At 31.8% G+C, this 20,292-nt stretch overlaps 1 protein-coding gene across 1 annotated transcript in view; it reads left to right on the top strand.

Annotated features, from left to right (window-relative positions):
• The window catches only part of RFX3 (regulatory factor X3), a 212,454-nt gene that overhangs the window by 131,365 nt on the left and 60,797 nt on the right, over positions 1 to 20,292 (top strand). The window contains exons 5-6 of the mRNA XM_054583074.1: positions 8,379 to 8,453; positions 17,116 to 17,297. Of these exons, the coding sequence (XP_054439049.1) occupies positions 8,379 to 8,453; positions 17,116 to 17,297 (257 nt within the window). The remainder of the gene's footprint in view (positions 1 to 8,378; positions 8,454 to 17,115; positions 17,298 to 20,292) is intronic.

The raw sequence follows: 20,292 nt of genomic DNA, 5'->3' as shown, positions 1-20,292 counted from the left end.
AACCACAATAAACAAAGGCAAGAGTGAAACGACAACTTGGCATAAAATTTGAGACATTATATTCAAAAGACTAATTTGTTTAATACATAGGCCACTTTCAAAAATCCATCAGAAAAGAAAAAGACCAAAAAGGGCAAATTATATGAACAAGCAGTTCACTGAAAAAGGAAATAAAAATAAATTACAAAGAAATACCATTTTTTATTTCTCACACAGGCAAAACTGAAAATGTTAGAGATGACAAGGATGTAAAGAAACAGACATTCTCACTCATTGTTGATTTGAATCAAATTGGCACAGGATTGAAGAACAATGTGGAAATTTTTATCAAAATTGAAAATGCACGTATACTTTGATCCAGAGAGTATTCTTCTAGGAATTTATCCTACTGTTGATACTCTTACATATGTGAAATGCTACATAAACAACTATATTCATTACAGAGTTATTTGTAATAAAAAAAATTTGGAAAAAGCTTAATTGTCCATCATCAGGGAATTAGTTAAATATATTTTGGTGCATTTGTCCATTCAGTAGAATTTTATACAACCATTAAAAAAGTGAGGCCATGTATACAAATACAGATAAATAGATACAGATAGATATAGATAGAGATACAGAGATAGAGATAGATATAATTTCCAAACATGAAAAAGCAAGGGGTTTTTTGTGTGTGTCTTTAATAGAAACATGTATATGCTTACATAAGCACAAAGATATTGCTAGGGGAATGCATGAAAAAAAAAGTGGGAAGCTTGTGAGTATATTATTTATTCAAAAAAGTGACTTACTATTTTCAAAAATCTGTGGCCAGCTCTTAATGATTACATATATGTCTATTTGGTCATGTTCCCCAAGTGCATGTTGCAGAAAAAACTTTATATTCTCAGTATAGACTCTCTCTGATGTGTAACAATTCTAATTAAACCTTGATACTAGCTTTCAGAAAAAGTCCTCCCTTTATTAGACATTTGAAAGTTTAAAGAATGAAAACTGGCATTAAACTTAGTAAGAATTTTTAGAGCCATTCTTATTCAATATTTTGGAGTGAAAGTGAATATTTTGTATTTGTATTCATGTACTGAGAATCTGGATTATTTTCTTTAGTTATTCACTCTCTCAAACATTTATTGAGCAGTCACTATTGACCAGGCACTGTGCTTCTAAGAATATAATGGTTTGCAATGTGGCTCATGGAGCTAGTTACAGAACTGTGAAAGGTAACTACTAATCGTTTGAGGCAAAAACGGAAATTCACAATTAGCCCCTAAACCTCTTTTAAGTGGTTATTTTCATCCTTTCTCTCACCACATTAGTTTTTAAATCACAAGTGTTAATGTGTTATAGACTGATTAATTTTAGATTCACCAAAATTATGCTTATACTCTTATTTTGTTGTTAAAATAAACTGGAAAGTTGCCTAAAGGTTGGGTAGGATTGGGGAGCAAGAGAGTGAAAGAAAAGCAAAAATTTAAATAATACATAGGCTTCAAAATCACCCTTTAAATAAAGTTAGCTAGCACCATTGTGGGAGTACCCAATACCTCTCTACTTATTTTTCCCGAAGTAGGAATTGCAGTCTAATCCTGGCAAATGAGAACATTTTTATCATGTTTTAGTGCAGTGGTCCTCGCACTTGAGTATGCCTTCTCTGGAGCATTGGTTGAACACATTCCTGGACCCCAACTTAGGGGCTATTTTTTATTTCAGTGTGGGGAAGATCCCACGTTTGTAGTTCTTACCAGCACCCAGGTGATTCTGCTAATGCTGATCCAGGATCACACTGTTAAAACCTCTCTCTTAATGATTATACAGATTTAAATACAGAGTGAAAATGTTCTTAGTACTCAGAATAATCCTCAAAAGGCAGATTTGAAATACAAAATACATTTGAAAATGTAAGTTTGGTCTTGAGTCTCATCACTTAATCCTAACCCAGCAGATTACTTACTGAAGGGTAATTCTAGCCCTGAGTGCTTATACAGTTGATGGGTCAGGAAATAGTTTTGCTGTCACTCACTGGTAACTCTAGTCTCATAGGGTCCTGGTGAGCATCAAGGAATCTGGGCTTTACAGAATGACCAGAGGAAGCCCAAAACAACAGTCTTGGTTTCACTACATTAACTTAGACCACGTGTTCTTAGAATATGTTCAGTTTATGTTAGTTTTTCATCCAAATGTTTTTCCCTTAAGTACTTTAGGATTATTTCAGGTGGTACGAAATTGCTAAGACTTCAGGTTGAAAGCATAATAATTTAAATTTTTTCTCTAGACGTCATAAGATTGTCAATGAATAAAGAGATTTCATATAGTTAAATGTTTGCAAGCTCTAAAACTTCAAATGCTTATTAGTAAGATGAAGATTTTGTCTTTAGTTAATTTCTGGTTCAAGCTGAGATGAAAAGCAAAGCTGGCTAGGTGTTTTCTGGGCATTTTAAATTTTTTTAAGAGTTAAAAAAAAATCTATACCGAATCTCTCACAGTTAAGCTTCTTTTCAACGTTGCTGTGGAGTAATGTTGCATTTTATATGTTGTTTTCTGTATTATTTGAATATACAAGTTAAAGAACATTATCATATTCAGAGCCTTAGATTCAGTGGGGTTTTTTCTGTCTGTGTTACTGGGCCTCCTGTGCCCAACAGACACCTAGAAGTGTTAGAAGGGTTCCAATAACTAGAAGGGAACTAATTTAACTCCTCAAGGGAGAACATTCAGTTTTGGGGCCATAACCTACAATACCCAGTGCTCATGGACATACATGCATACATGCATTCATGAGTACACATTTACATATGCACTTGTATATGACTATGTATATAAATATAAACATTCATATACAGATGATTGAAATCAAAATTCCACCAATAAATACTTATCCATACTGTACGCAAGGACATCTGATTATTTTCTTCTCTGTTTGACATCTTTAATTTTTAAAACATGCCTGTCAGAATCCACATAATTGATTTCATAACTCACTAATGTGTTTGCACCTTACATTCAGAAAAGGAATGCTTTAGGCAAATTGAAGAGATCGAAGCATTAGCAATACACATATGAGAGGCTTGGATTGAGACTCTCCATTGTTGTTGTTGTTATTGTTTTGCATTTATAACAAGTGTCCAGATGGTTCTAACAACTTTATAAGACCACACTTTGAAAAAACCTGTATTATTGTGATTATATAGACCAAATGCAAAATGAAAGTGTTCTTTGCTTTGATGCTCTTGGTTGAAAGTCCCCCCACCATACATGCGCATACACCAAGAGGCTATCATTTGTGACAGGAAGGAGCAGTGGCTGCATGTTCACATCAGCAATCACAGATACCTTGTCTGCATAAAAGCCACCAAGTAGAAGTATTTCTGTCTTGATCGCAAATGCAAACTAAATGTAAAGTATTAGAGTCTAGGGGAGAAATTACCCAGAAGTAAATTTTCAGTCTTAAGTGTATTTTCTTCATTGGGTGTCTCTAAAGCACTTACTGCTCTTTCACTGGGACACAGAAATGCTGTTTCTCTAAGAAAATATAACATGAGGTTAACAGAGTGACTATATTAACAAGAAAATGCAATATTATACATTAAGGGTAACTATGGACATTATGATGATTAAAATTTAACTATCCATTCAAAACTTTTTGTTGCCTTGTAACTTGATCATTTTGAAACTATTTTCAAGTGATGTTTACCAGTCATATTTAAACCCTTTCCTGTTGGAAAGTAAATCTTGTTTGTTAAGTGTGGGCCATTTAGCAAATTTTAATTTTACAAGCCTTCCTTAGAAGATAGTTTTATTAAAACAATTTGAAATATTTCTGCTTGGTTTGTGTCCATGTTATTTATATAAAATGGAAATGGTGTTGAATTTAGAGAAATAAATCTTGGATTCCAATCTCATAGTTCACACCTGTGTGATTTTAGGAAAGTACAATATCTCCATCCCAGAGAGCCTCAACTTTCTAATCTGTGAAAAGGAGATAATATTGCTTAACTTTCCTATTTTACAAAGTTGCTGTGAAGATCAAATCAGATAGGCTTTATAAATTACGAAGTGTATAGTATTCTATTTTTAAATCACTTTAACAGTTCTAGGAAGGATTTTTTTTTTTTTTTACCATGAGACCAGTTTTAATTACAGTGATAGTTGACTACATCAATCTTGACCTTTAGTCTTTAAAAACAATTAAAAAGACATTTCAGAGTCAAGAGAATATGCTTTGACCTATAAAGACAATGAATAAGATGGTAAAATTGTTCTTTTTCCTTCTGTCTCATTAGCATGTAATGGAATGACTGGTCATTATTTACATTAAGAGAAAGTCCTAATTGTCCACATATGCAATATTCTATTTGGGCCATAGTATACATGTACATAAATGTGTTCCTAAGGATCTTCTTTTATCTTCCAGAAAGGACCTACTTTTCTAAGACGTCATGTGCCCATTGTGTCTGAGATGATATCAGTTTCTTACCCTCCCTTTCACATAGGAACTTTCTAAGTCTCACCTACTTTAATAATCTCAATGCTCTGTAAGCCTGACTTTCCAGGCTAAACATGCCATTTCAAATGGAGCATCCCACCACTTGATCTCAGAAGAGTTGCTGTAGCTTCTTATTGGATAATGAGGCAATAGTCCAGGATCATCATGAACCCGTTTAAACTCCCAAGCTCTATGTATCTTAGCATTAGGTAATCATGGAGAGGCTGTGTACACTTTTGGCAACCCAGCCTTAGGATCGTTATTTAGAAAGAGATACAAATGGATGCTATACTTTAGTTTGGAGAATTAATTTTTGTTTTTGTTTTTGTTTTTTTAAAAAAATAAGGTATAATCATGGTCTGTAGCTTAATTAGTTTATGTAGAAAACGAACAATGTTTATTTAACATGCCAACTTTTTAATTGTAAAAAAACAACAACCATAAATCCTTTAGACATAAAAAATATGGCTCTGTACTATTAAATAGAAAAAAGGCAAAAGGACTTTTCTTTTAAAAATAAAAAGACTCTAAGAAAAAGATAATAAAAGAAGAAAGAAAAAAGACAAGAAAGAAAAAGAAAGGAGAAGAAGGAAAGAAAAAAATGAGAGAAAGAAAGACTCAGGAAGACATATCATTGAGGCCACAAATTAGTCTTTCAGATTGTCACAGGGCCTCCTGCTAATCAGATTATAATAGTTTGTAGTAGAGTTGAAATTTCAATAACAAAATGATCAGAAGTCTTAGAATAAAGATTATGCAGCAGAGAGATGAACAGGAAAACATTTTAGAATTTATTCATGTCAGTGTATTTGATATGTATATTTGACATCTTCTAATTGCACAGTGATGGTATAAAGACTGTTGTGTTCATTTCAAGTAAAAATAAGGCACTACCAAGCTTTCTGCCTTAGATTTTCCACCTTTAGATCTGTAATTCAAAAGTATGTTTATATTCATTCCTTCTCATTCTCACTGCTACCTTATTACCATAGCTTCCAGAGTGCTTTTCCTGTGTTCAGATTCTTTCCTTTCCTACATTATATCCTGGATTGAAATATAAAGTGCTGTCATATTAGATCAATTCCCTTTCTAAAAGCTTTTCAACAGTGTTTCATTCCTTTTTTTAATTGAAGATCCTAGCCAAGAAATTGCAGTCTAACTTCACCTTACCCCTGAAGGAACTATATCCTTCAGCCAATCTTACTCTTCCTTGAGTTTACATTCTGTTGTCTTATCTCAGTGCCTTTATTCATTCAGTTTCTCTGCATTCATTCAGTTTCTCTGCCTAAAATGTTCACTACCATGCCCGTATCGGAATGCCAGGAATTATTTGTCAATCTTCTGCTAAAGAAGCACTTTACCCGTGCTCTCTCTCGAACCACATCAGCGAGAAGTAACTCTCCTCTCCTTCTGTATTCTAGTACTATTTAATTATTTAATTCATTCTGGTTGACTTAATCATTTAGAGGGAGAGTGGGAGAAAGAGAGAAAGAGAGATAAGTTCCTTTTATATGAATAGATACTGTGTCACTTTCAACAAATAGTCAGGCCTGTGCTGTATTGTGATCTGGTTGACAGGGCTATGTTTTGCATATCTTTGCAAACGTTTCTGTCTCCCCCCCTCCTCCTTCCCTCTATTTCTCCATCTCTCTCCCCACATTCACACTCACACACAGAACTAACACTGCACCTTATATACAATAGGGCTCTGTGTTCCTTGATATGAGAGGAAGTCTCATGAAACCCTATGAGTCTAATGATTCCCATTATTGTAGCAAGCACCATAGTTTTTTTATACTGGAGGAAGGGTGTTTTATTTATATTTTTATTGGGGAAAAAACTCTACATATTTCTTGAATTTGAATCACTTTCAAATTTTGACTAGCTGATAATCTAGTTATTTAATCATTTTTATTGTATGAAACTACAGTGATATGATATCTTTGCTGAGATGAGAAACATTTCCTTAGAGGATATATGAGAAGATCATGTTCAACATTTGGGCCAATGATCTTTTGAATAAATGAGCCTACATCTACTCTTAAGCAAATTTCCCATCAATCTTCATTATCATCTCCTACCTTAAATATGATAGTTATGCGTACTGTGGAATATAATTTAGTACAATACTAAGTATATTTCTAGCCAGGAGAAAGAACTGAATTTAAGTTTCAAATGATCTGTAGTAAACTGGAAGCATATGATCTCACCAGTTCACTTTAGGCCCAGTATTTTGGGTGTAAAATTCTGAAGTCTGCCATCTTTTTCTTGAGACTAGTTAACCCCTAGATGCTTGAACAAATACTGGGTTGGCCAAAAAGTTTTTTGTTTTTTTTCTCCATAAGAGGACTCTAGTAGCACTTAATTATAACTTCATTTGAAACAATTTTGTTAGGTTGTATTGTGACAGCTGTCATATCAATGTACATTAAAAAAAACTTACCAAAATTGGTGAATTTTTGCACAGCCATTGTAATATTAAAGATAGTAGAAGAAGATATGTAACATTTTTGGTGTATTATGCTTTCTTATTTCAAGAAAGGTAAAAATGCAACTGAAATGCAAAAAAAGATTTGCAGTGTATGGAGAAGGTGCTGTGACTGATTGAATGTGTCAAAAGTGATTTGTGAAGCATCTTGGTACTGTTGACATTTTGGCCAAATAATTCTTTGCTGTGGGGCTGTCTTATGCCTTGGAAGATGTTTAGCAGCACCCCTGGCCTCTATCTACTAGGAGCCAATAGCGGAATACAGCCAACATACTAAAAAATATCTGAATCAATAGAATCATTGGTGAAAATGAAAAATGTGTCTTATTTTACAGAAAAAACTAAACAGACTTTTTGGCCAAACCAACATAATTAAGTTAACTATGCTTAAAACATTAAATACTTTTTATGACTTAATATACTGAATTGTTGATTTGATCAGAAGATAAATATAAAAATAATGATATGGATTTCCTCTCTTAAATTACATAATGTGATTTTTATTTAACTGTAGTTAATAGTGTTACTATTACCTAATAACCAAATACAGGGTGTTCAGAACCTGTTTTTACAGTACATGTGATAGTAGGAGCTGATGGATAGATATCTTTAAATATAAGGTTATCAAGAGTACATCTCATATATTACTGGCACCTGTTACTTAATTAAGGCGTTAGATTCTTTATACTGTGCTGAGATTACATAGAATAAAACTTTCTGTGGTTGCCCCTTTTCTTTGTTGGCTCTGAATTATTTTCTCTCTTACATTCCACTTCTGCTGTCATTTCTACTAGCTCTCCCACACCACCATATCCTAAAGCATAGCGTAGAGGCCATGATTACATCTTGTAATGTTTGTTCATATTAATGACCCTTCACTTACAAATTTTAATACAAGGTTAAAAGAGGGATGGATTGATTTAGTACCTTCTGAACATTAATGAAGGTGTGTCCGTACACTTGCGTTAAAATATTAATGCATTTTAAACAAAATCTGCACTATAATTTTATGACAGAATAGAAAAATATTAAATATATTTTAATAGTGTGAGACGATTTAGAAAGAGTAGTTACTGTCCCACATCTTGAATTATGGAAGTGAAGAATTTTTTCTCATAAGTAGAAAAATCTACCGAGGTTCCTGCTCCTCTGGTCTCCATTCTGATTTTAATTAGAGAATGTTTCAAAGAAACCTTTTACTTTTGTGATTGGGCTTATTACTAGGGTGCCTATTTTTATGTTATTCTCTGGGGGTGGGGAAGATAGCAGACACACATTTAGTAAGAGCTATTCATTTGCCACCATTCAAGAAGAAATTAAACTTTAAAAAATCTGTCAAAAAATCTCTGGTGAGCCTTTTATTACTATCTTGTCTTGAGCCCTTTTTTTAATGACATCTATTATCAGATTGAAATGGCGATTGAGACGCTGCAAAAGTCTGACGGTCTGTCCACTCACAGAAGCTCTCTTCTCAACAGCCATGTAAGTTGCCTCTTCATGTAAACTAATCTCTTGCTTGTTCTGCATGTGTTGCTTGCTTCTAAATGCTTGTTTTATTTATTTACTTGTTTATTTTGCTTCTTAATCTTCCTTTCTCAGCCCCTTATAATCTCTGTATCACTTAATGGCTATTTTGAACAGTGGAATATCTAAAAAAATGGAGTCCACAGTATACTGCTTTACTAGGTTTTTGTACTGTTTTGGTACAACTATAATATTTCCAAGTTAATAACAAGCTGCTATTTATTTGTAAAATGTAATTGATGGGAATTTTAAACATTTAAAGTTTTCTATTATTTATTTACTATGAAGCCAATGCTTATTATCTACATCTCTATGTCTTTCTGAGACACAGATAATCATATCTCTTGTATGTCCAGTAATATTCTTTACATGGAAAACAAGATTATTAATGCCAGACCCAGTTGTAAACTGATAATTATTTATTTATCATATATAAGATGGGTAATAAAGAGCTGCGTGGAGAAGCTCAGGGCCTAAGACCTAAAATGAAACTGGGCCAAAAGAAGAAGTGAGACTATAGATAAGCCATAAATTACTAATACTTGAAACAAAACAGGCATAGTGTTACTGCTTCTTGGAGCTTTTAATGATTACCCGATGCAGCATCACTAGAAAACTGGTAAGTTTAAGAGAGTGATGACAGTTCACTAGAACTATAAATATGTTCATCGAATGTTCAAATTTGGGGGAACCAGTGAAAATACCGATTAAAAATTATTTTGTTACCATGATTTCTGAATATATGGGGATAAAGGTAAATAGACCTTTGAGCTAAATGTAAATTAAAAGTAGAAAGAATGTAAAAAATGTAAATTAAAAAGAAAAAAGTAAATACACCTTTGAATTAGATCTTCTGCTAATGTCCATGACAATATAGTAAGAATTAGTTTTCCCTCCCAAACTGAAAATGTGTATATTCTTAAATTTAGAGATGTTATTATGATTTTTAAAAATTCTTCATATTTTGTGATTAAAAAGTCCAAAATTGGATTATCTGAATGACATTTCAAAAATACTATTCTTCTTTCAGTAAACCTGTAACCTTTGGCTCATAGAAAATGTTTTCACTATATTTTTAAAGATTTGAAAGATTTTAAAAAAATCTAAATTTTAAATTGCAACACAACACTAAATACTGTGTTCTTACACATTTGGTTTTAGATGAAGTATTTTATCTTGTTTCTTTTCAAGAGGAATTATCATGGCAAATAAAAACAGTCTAGCCAACTTGGAGAGTGCCTGCAATTTTGGTGAAAATTATAGATATAAATTTTAAAGTAACATGTATTTTTGGCCCTTGTTTTTGGAACACTTTAAGGAATATATTTTTTCATTTCCTGAAAATTTGTATGCAATGTGTCACTCTTGTATATGTTTCATAAGTATATAGCTTTTGTGTTAGCATGAGTCTGTGGCTGTGCATAAGGCTGATTTACTGTATGTAAATCAGGGTTTATGTTTTGGGGTGGAGGTAATGACTAAACTGGCATTTGTGTTTTGAAAATGGCAAGTGAAATTCTTGTTCACTTTTAGTCAAAATATCCAGGGACTTAAGAAAAAAAAAAAACCCTGAAATTTCCAGTTATCTTTTTTGAACTTTCAGAAATCTAAGAAGTTGTGCTGTGGTATTCAGTTCACATTTCATTTTCACTTGAAAGACATACTTTAGTAAAATATATGTATTTAATTTTAATTTGAATCATCTTCATTAGTACTTTCATGAATAACAATGTGGGTATAAGAATTTTTATATATTTTTATTTGTTGATTTGTTTTAAACTTTTTAAATATGTTGGGCTTTTTGAAATCATTATTCTAGAATTCATGAAGTAATATTTAGTGTTAATGAATGTGTGAATTAAGCTGCAGAAGCAACAGTTAAATGTGAGTTACTCCATGGCTTCATATTCTTTATTACATAGTATGACAAATCTTCCATACTGCCAGCGTCATTTCAGTATACAGAAAAGCTGGGTGTAAATGTTGCTAACGCAGTGATAATGTTCCTCTCTAGATGTCCTCATTCATTGTTACTACACCTCTGAAATACAGTTAAATTCATTTAAAAACACATTTATAGTCAAGTCTTTAGAAATACGAATGATTTTTATAGGTAACGTGAAGAGTCGAGAAGGAATCAGTGTTTCTGCTGACCAGTAAGCTTTCAGTAAGCTTTCTTTTCTCCCTGATTTACTGTATGCTGTTATTATATGTATTATTATATATATTACAATAATAACATAATGGCAATTATTTTAATAGTAACATTTTATAGACAAACAGAAAGCACAGAAGATTCTGTAGGCTTTTTGTTCGTGGTTAGTGATGCTCTAATTCTTGTTAGATTTATCTAAGCAACTAGAATAAACTACTGCAGGCATTCTAGTTGAAAACCACCTGCTAGAAGTATTTTAAATTCTGTTAACCTAACTGATGATTTTCAGTTGTGTAGAAAAACTTCAGTAGAGAGATTTTTTTAATGAAATGTTGTTATTATTTTAAATGTCAGTAAACTGTAAGTTGCCTTTACCCCTCTCTCTATAGGACCAATATAGAATTATTTGAAGTTCGTGGGATTCTTTAAAGAGGATATGCGTTCAACTTCATAATAGTTCTATGATTTATCAGTTTCTACAAAGGCTTAATTTTAATAGACAGAAAGTTAAGAGACATTGTTTATAATTTGTTTCCCATATTTATCAGTTTCTAAAGAAAGATCTTAATCATGATTTTTTTTAGCTCAAAAATCTATTGTCATTCTATTTCGGAATATGAACTATAACAGATTTCCCATTTTTTCTGTATGCATTTGGTTATTCATAGTAATTCAGAAAATTCTTATTAGGGTAAAATCACAGAAATAATCCCCTCTCAGCAGAATACAATTGCTTGATTGCTTTGTTTTTCATTTTTCTGCACACTGGACAGTGGAGTGGGGTGTTAAATTTTGTTTCCTTTTATCAGCATATTCTTAAGAATCTTTAGTTCTGCTGCTCTACTTTTATATTTATCATGTCATTATCATCCAGGTTGAAATGCATGTCTAACTTGTCTGTTTCATAATCTTTATAGTATCCCACCTGTGACCAAGTGCAGTTAACACAGAATGCCATGTTTTATTTTAGTAACATTTACAACATAATGGCAGTTATTTTAGTAGTAGCATTTTATAGTCAAACAGAAATCATTTATTGACAAGTTAAAGTTCCAAGAGTGTAGAGATTTTATATATTTTGTCCATCAATGCAGCCTTGGTGTCTAGAGCAGCGCCTGGTATGTAGTAGATGTTCACTAAATATTTTTTTGAATGAATGAATGTAGGAAACAAGTAATATAAGAAAACAGGCATTATCTTACCTTCAGTCTTCTAAATAACTCTTTATCCATCATGTGTACATTTATTTAGGAACTTATATATGCATTGTTTTGTTATCCAATATGCTTCAGTGGGCGTATGTGTAAATACCCTTGGTAGAGACCGGTTTCTTCCTGAATACCAATTGAGTGAAAGAACATATGATCAATCTGTCATTCACCCATGTGCAGCCATCAGTTTAAAAGTACACTACTTTTTCTTTTTTCTCCAAATAATATAATCTTGAAAAATCATAGCCAAGGGTGATATTATTCATCTCCATGTTTTTAGAATGGTATTTTAAATTTAACTTCATATCAGTCTTAAGTATAATAATTTTTATTTAAATGTTTTTATCTCTAAATTTTTTGTGAGTATGCTATAGGTAAATAATGGTCTGCTTAAATCAAATTAGAATGTTTTAATTCTCTTCATTGAAGACTTTATTTTATACTTCTTTGTTGTAATTAATATAAATTAGTATTTAATGGTTTATATTGTATCTAATTTGTGATATTTTAGATCATAAGTTTGAATATAGAAATGTTCTTAAGTTAATTGTTCCCAATTTTAACATAATATTCTTCAGCTTGTGCATTAAAAAAAAAAAAATGCCATTTAAAGTATATAAATGGCTTTAGGCACTTATTTTTTATAGAGTTTTCACAATCTACCAAATAAGTGTTTCATGATTTTTACTGGTTTTAGCTACTGAAATATATTAAGCTCAATGCCAAACCTTGTTTTATACTCACTCTCCCTTTGCCGTTGCTATAGTGTAAATATAAGTTATGACAGAAATAAGACGTGTCAAATGCATATCATCAGTGGGATGAATTTAAAATGAATCCTAATGGATAATAATCCATCTGGGAAAAAATGTGAAATGTTATATTTAGATGTTAATTGGAGAATGCAAGATGTATTTTTTTTAATTTGTCAATCAGTATTTCCCTTTGGGAAAAATAGAACCTATTCATCTTCCTTAATCTATCCTGATTAATGTAGGTTAAATGCAAAACCTGAAAGATGACATTATCTTGGTTTCCACCCTTAAAGGAATTTATGTTAGTTCATTAGTAGAATAATCAGCTTTTAAAGGTAAGGGTTAAAAGTTCCTATGGTATTTTATGGGCTTTTAAAATCATAAATGTACACAAATATTTATAAGACATCTTATAAAAGAATAAAAGAAATGGTAATAGTTTAGTTCTAAATTACTTAATGTTAAAGGTATTGAATGCTAGTGTCAAAACACACTTTTATTAAAGACAATACCCAAGGGGGAAAAAACATCTTATAATAAGCATCACCTTTCCTTGGGCAGTGCATGGAGTGTACTTATGCCTTTAAGTTACACTTAACTGCTAAGTTTCTCTCCAATAAAATTAATCCTTTCTTATACTGTGTTTTAGACTCAGATGTCTGATGTACAATTTCATCACTGTCAGAACTTGAAGATTTAATACTGACATGTAGAATGCAGATTTTAATTCCCAGATAAAACTCAAAGTGTGTTCTGGTAGGTCCTAAACCAATTTCCAGATACACAGTGCGTCTTTGGAGCCATGCCCCTCCGTGAAACAGTTCCGGTGCTGGCAGGCCTTCTCGCTGGGACAGTCATGGCTGCAGCGGAGGCACCTCCACCCTTTAGGGCTTTTTCTTCCACTTGACCTCTTTCTGCTTTTCCAAAGTGATCTCCAGGCTTCTGTCAAGGAATCAAAGTTCCTCCTCCTGCAAACAAGGGGCAGGGAACAATATGTAACTTTGCCATTGTCAAAATTATAGCTACCAGAATAATCACACTTGTGGAATTTTTTAACCAACTAATCATATATATATTATATACACACATATGTGTAAATATATGTACACATGTGTATGTGTGCACACTCACATAACAAATAAACTCAGATTTTAAAAACTGGTTTGGAAACGAAGAATCTTTAAAAATGTAAACCCTTATAAGAACAATCAGTTTACCAAACAGTCCAGATTATTTGACTTGCCTACTCATTTCAGAAGGCCACATAACCAACCAATCCAGTAAACACTTTATTTTCTCTAAATTATTCATTGGATTTGACTAGTATTACTTAGGCTTCTAGTTATTTTAAAACCAACTTCTGTGATTTTCTCACCCTGTGAAAAGATTTTTTTAATTAAAAATGGTCTGAGTAACTCATATGTATAAACATACCATTGGACTCAAAATATACTATATTGAACTTTAATATTTGCATTATTTTTTACTTCTGTAGAAGATAATTTAACATAAAACAATCAAATATTTTATTACTGGAGTTGCCTTTCTAAATCCTTTTATAATTTTTTGCTACAAGATAATTTTTTTGATCATGAGAAATTAGTAAAATCTCATTTTTAGATATTAGTCTTAGCCTTTAGTTTTACATAATAAAATATTAAAAGAAGACTAGTAAATAGTTAAAGCAGTTTGCAGGAATGTTTCATTTGTACCTAACTAAATTATTTTCATTTGCTTTATATCTTACTCAAAGTATTTTATATCAGATCTGTTTTTATTATGTACTTTTGTATATAAAGTTTGTTATAAAATTGATTATTAACCAATTCTGAAAAAATCCTTAAATTAACATTTCCAATATAGATACACGTGTTTTCATTATCTAGTCATGATTTTTACTGGTTTTAGCTACTGAAATATATTAAGCTCAACGCCAAACCTTGTTTTATACTCACTCTCCCTTTGCCGTTGCTGTTTTGTAAATATAAGTTGTATAACCAGTAACACATGTGTCTATTATCTAAGTACTTGTTTTCATTAACAAGGAAAAAATATTTGATTTTTTATTGATTTTTTTAAAAGAAATACAATTTGGGCTTTGGTGATATGCATTATTTTACAAGGATTCACAGATATGCATACAAACATACCTTTGAAATTTTTTACTTAAATATATTATGTGTTCTGTGCTTGTGGATGTGGGCATTTCACTAGTTTAGTTATATAATATTACTGTTTTTCAAAAAATATTTTCAGTTTTTATATTTGCCTTTCTGGGGATGGCTTTTTTTTTTTTTTTTTTTTTTTAGTGTTCTCTAATATTTCTTGATCTCAAGGAACTGAATTTCTCAAAGAATATTTCTATATTCTGTATTTCTCTATTCTTTATTTTTATATTCTGAATAAATTAAGAATAACAATGGAAGGCTCAGTCAAGTATCTGCACCCAAAGAGGGGCCAGCACCAAGTGAGGAAACAGTGCTTTCAGAGCCCAGGCCTGTAACTGAGGCACATGGATGAAATGTGTGCGGCAGGTTTGATTGCCACATTTTATGTGTGATCTCCGTCAGTTGCATTTATAATCAACAAAGTCTTAAAATTTAAAAAGAAATGCTGAAGAGACATTTTTATCCACCGTTGTAGGCACAAAACTAGTCTGACCCTTAAAAACTTGATTTCCCAATCAGTTTACCTCCTCACGTTTACACTCATGAATATGTTATCTGTGCATCATTTAGAATACTCAGAAACCATATTTGAGTGCCTCTAAAAACTTGATTGCTGACAAGTTGAAGGTGATTCATATCAAAAGAATTATTTTGACCTGTAATTTATTTTGTCATTATAAAATGAATCTTTATTTTGTGTAGTTTTAAAAAATATTCATAGAAAGGATGTATATGTTACAGAGGCAATGAGCATGTCTAAATGTATATATGCAGATATAGGTCACAGAGAACTTCAGTCTTCCTGACCAGAACATGATTTTTTTAAAGTATTCTGCTCTGTCTTATAATCTTAATAGCAGTATTTTCTAAACCAACAGCAGTATGGGTTTAATGTAGGAATATTTGAAATTATAATGATTCTGGGAAGCTCAATCACTATGGTTAATTCAAGGGAAATATTATGAAAATATTTTTAATGAATTTTCTTGAGTCTGAAAGTTCAGGTTCTGAGTTTGATTACAAATCTTAAAATATGTAAGAAAAGTGGAGAAATGTTTTGATTTATTTGTGTTTGTATTCTCATGTTAGGGATGTGATTGTAAATTCCTAGAGGACAGGCGTGAAATCACATTCGTTTTTGTATCACTAGGTGCCTATTACACTGCCTGGCTTATAGTTGATGCTTAATAAAGGAATTCTTTGACTTGCATAACTTTACTTGAATTCCGTGTAAAATATCAGCTCTTTATCATACAACTTATATATGACGTGGAAATTTTGTTGAGTCAGGTAATATGAAAAGCGTGCTGCTTTTGTGGAAATAACAACTGGTATGTAAATAATCAGGCAATGTGTGTTGAAAATCAGACTCGAACACTAGGGTCATATGCAACCTTAAGAAAGTCATTTAAATCTCTTTTAGTTCTTTTGTAAATAAATGAACAAATTAATAACTTAGTTTTGCTAATATTAAAACTCAATAATATATACCTGTGTTAGGATTTCTAAAAATTTCTTGCTCATTCTATACTTTACAGATTATTTTTTAAAAATATACATGGGACAACATAAAACTTTAAAATGTGAACTACAGAGTGAAAAAATATTGCTTTTCCAACTGCAATTGTAGTGTGTCTTCCAAAATTATGAAAAAACATAGTTTTGAGGTAGAAAACTTCAAATGATTATAATAAATAATTCTTTTCCATTACATGTATTTCTTTAACCAAAATTTAGTGAGTTTCTTTCCTTCTGTGGAAGAAATGACTGACTCTTTTTTCTTTCTGCTTGCAGAATTCTGTCCCACTAGTTAATACCATTATTTTATTATTTTGTATAAATGAATTGGAATTTTATAAAAATGAGTAGAACCTTAATATAAAAACTCATACAAGGAAGCCTGCTGTTCATGTGTTATAACAAACAAATACTAAAGGCAAATTATGGGTCATGCTGCTAGGTTTGGTAACATTTTGTTCAGAAGCAATTATAAATTATTTTTATGACCGGTTAATGGGATTATTTGAATTTCCTGAAGAGGTGTTTGTCTCCAAAATAGCATTCAACACAGGGGAAATTATTTTGTCTCTTCATGTGTTTGAATATTTGTAGGAATGGAGATGGTCAGAGATCATATGGGATGTACAGCTATTCACGTTTCTGAGAGTTTTTAAAGTCAGTTTATACTGGCCTCTGAATTCCAACAGCTTACTCTATTACAAGGCTCGATGAAGATCTAAGTATTACTGTCTACTGTACTTGCAGATATTGTATTTTTCATGCTGTAAATTGTACGGTTTCTCTATGTTTACTCTGTCCTATTTACACTAGCTCCAGTGGCTGTTGGACAATTACGAGACAGCAGAAGGAGTGAGCCTTCCCAGAAGCACTCTGTACAACCACTACCTACGACACTGTCAGGAACACAAACTGGACCCAGTCAATGCTGCTTCTTTTGGAAAACTAATAAGGTCAATTTTTATGGGGCTACGAACCAGGAGATTGGGAACTAGGTTAGTATTGAAAAATAAGATCATAAATTAATCTTTTTCAAACTATAGCAGTTCAGTATATTGTTTGAGCAAAAGTACTTGATTACAGATAACATGAAGAAGAAATACAGAATTACCAGGAAAAAGAAAGCTTGTTCGTTACTCAGTAAATACTACCAAATCAGAGTGATATATTGTACTAAACATCTACTGAGCAAAGCTTTGAGAACTGATTCTCAAATCACGTAGGAAGGAGCAGACAAACCTGTTAATTCAAGACTTACATGGGATGCTTTAAAAATTAATATATATCACTGTCTTCTCTTTTTGAAAATAACCACACTAAAGATGATGAATGAAGTAACATAATAAATGGAAAACTGCATATCTCTTGAAAAATTACATTGAAATGTCGATAAATAACTCTTCTATTGAATGAAGAGATTAAAGCTGTGTTTTTTCATTTCATTTCTGCTGACCAATTAAGAATCATTTGGTGAACTTGAAAAATATGGTTGTTTGAAGCCCTCAATAAGGACATGGTCCTTTTACACTTTTTTGCCTTTTTAAATTCTTGAATGTGAAGCCATACATGTATGAGAGAAAAAAAATACAGTTTTATTGCATGAAAGCCAAAAAAGAAGACACTTAGTTTCTCTGTTTCCTTCATAAAAATATATGATAAAAATAATACTTAGAGCTTCATTTTTACTTTTCTGTCGTTTTTACAAATAATCATAACATATTTTCAGTAGCTCTTATTTCCTAAATCTTACAGAAATCCATATTAAATAGTATAAAAATAAAAATGGTACCCTGTAACATTAGATGATCTACCTGTAGTTACAAGTCATAGCTTCATAATATTCTAAGTAATTGACCTCAAATTAGTAATGAAAAGAGGAGTGTGTCGATTGTATGAAATTTATAAGGTCTGTATGTGTTCAGAGTGTGAGTTATTTCTTTCTGTTGCATTTTAAGTAATTATACAGCTTTCAGATTGCTGGAGGTTTATTTTTCTCATAAGCGTATTTTCTTCTACCTAGCTTTCAGTCCCTTGGCAGGGAGAACACCTTCTGTTTCTTAAGTATTTTTCCCCCAGAACCACAAAAATCACTGTTTGGGACCTAACCTACTGTCTCCTATCTGGTAGCTCAGTAGTTACGCATACTGTGCCAATATTTTGAAACTCTGGGCTTTATTCAACATTCTAATAGCTGTATTGTTGTGCTTCTTTTGTTACTGAAAGGGATTTCAATGGATCCTATCTTGAGGCTCCATTCAAACCTTGAAACACATCTTTAAAATAAAAAGTGACAAAATTAGGGTTGTTTGGGTTTGTGAATGAGTAGAATCCATACTTTATAAGTACATATTGCAATATTGCAGCATTTACTTTCTGGTGCTCTCCCCCTCCCCCCCAACTATGTAACAATATGTCTCCTGCTCCTTTTAAAATTGTCATATAGTATTTGTAATTAAGGATGGAAAGCAGAGCTGAGAAGAATAAGGAGAAAAGAAACCCTTTGGGGAAAGTTTAAAGAAATGCTGTGTTAGGAGAATAGCAGAAGTTTCATGTAGAAAAACTGACAATGGTAGAGGTCAAAGTACTGAGTCTACCATGGAAACTGTATTAGCATCCACTTTCTACCTTTAATTCAGGCAACAGAGACTAAATCAGTATAAATCATGAGACAATTTAACTCAGATACCTTTTTTAAAGCAAACTATGTGCAGAACTTGTATTTATCCATTAATAAAACTAACTGGTGAATTCATTCAAACCAAAACCAGACCTTTTCTCAAGTTTTGAAACTAAGTAAAAGGTAAATAAAATCACATTTGTAAACAAAGGCAAACGGAAAAACTACCTTTCGTAGATTGCATTTCCAAATGAAGTTTAAGCCAAGACCATGGGACATGCTGACCTTCCCCATCACCTATGAATAGAAAGAACCACTTCCCTTCTCCCAACCCAAACAAATGTAGACTTGTAAGACTCTGAAAAGAAAGTAGACACTTCATCTGTTTTGTGGTCTCACTAGGGAGACATCATTTCACTCTGTAGCCCTGTCATTGGCTATGTTCCCTGGTTAATGTCCTCTGCTCTCCACCTTTACCGTGACTCCCTATCATTCTCCACTTAGTACAAGAGAACACTACTGATTGGGTTTGTAGTATTTTTCGGTTTTGTTTTTTACTCTATTCTGTAGTGGATTTTGGAAACAAGATCTAATCTCTGCAAGTGGAAGGCCTCTCTTTTGAAGCATTAGATTTTCATACTGGTTTATTTTGCTGAAACTATGTAGGTATTCAGATGCCCTACATTTGTTTAAAACTAGCACTATTATATACATAACAAAATTTTAATGGCTTTTCAAATTTATAGGGTTCATCTAATATATGTTCTTTAATCTTGGAAATTCTGTTCTATTTTTTTATCATCATTGTCAAACCTAAGAAAATTAACTATAATTCAATAATATTATTGTCATATCTATTTTATATTGAAATTATCCTACAAATTTTATTTGTTTATTTTCCTATTTTTTATTGAATTTATTGGGGTGACATTGGTTAATAAATATATATAGGTTTCAGGTGTACAATTCTGTAGTTCATCAATTGTATATTTTACTGTGTTCTACTTTTATATAAAATATTTAATCAGCACTTCGCCTGCATTCCTTTTTATAAATAAAAGAAAAATATTGAAGAGTCCTGATATTTTGCTATATATGGGCTTGTGAGAAACTATGTTTTCTTTGCAAAAATTTACATATTTAAAATGTTATTTTTGCAAGAATTTCAAATTTCACTCAGAACTAAACTTTGTCATTTCTAATAACAAACAGTCTTTCTCCTGAACAAGGAGAAAATTTTGACATTTTTATTCCAGGTGGAAATTTGCCATTTTCACAGAGAAATGTCCCCATGTCTGTTGTGATGCATCTCATTCAGCCTGCAAAACTAATATGAATCCATAAAAACAGAGATGAATAAAATATGTTTCAAA

This window comes from Pteronotus mesoamericanus, unplaced genomic scaffold (genome assembly GCF_021234165.1).
Source record: "Pteronotus mesoamericanus isolate MK-2021 breed Mesoamerican mustached bat unplaced genomic scaffold, CSHL_Meso_final contig_73, whole genome shotgun sequence".
Lineage (NCBI taxonomy): Eukaryota > Metazoa > Chordata > Mammalia > Chiroptera > Mormoopidae > Pteronotus > Pteronotus mesoamericanus.
The sequence above is the reverse complement of the archived record's forward strand: the minus strand, read 5'-3'. Positions and strand labels throughout refer to the sequence as shown.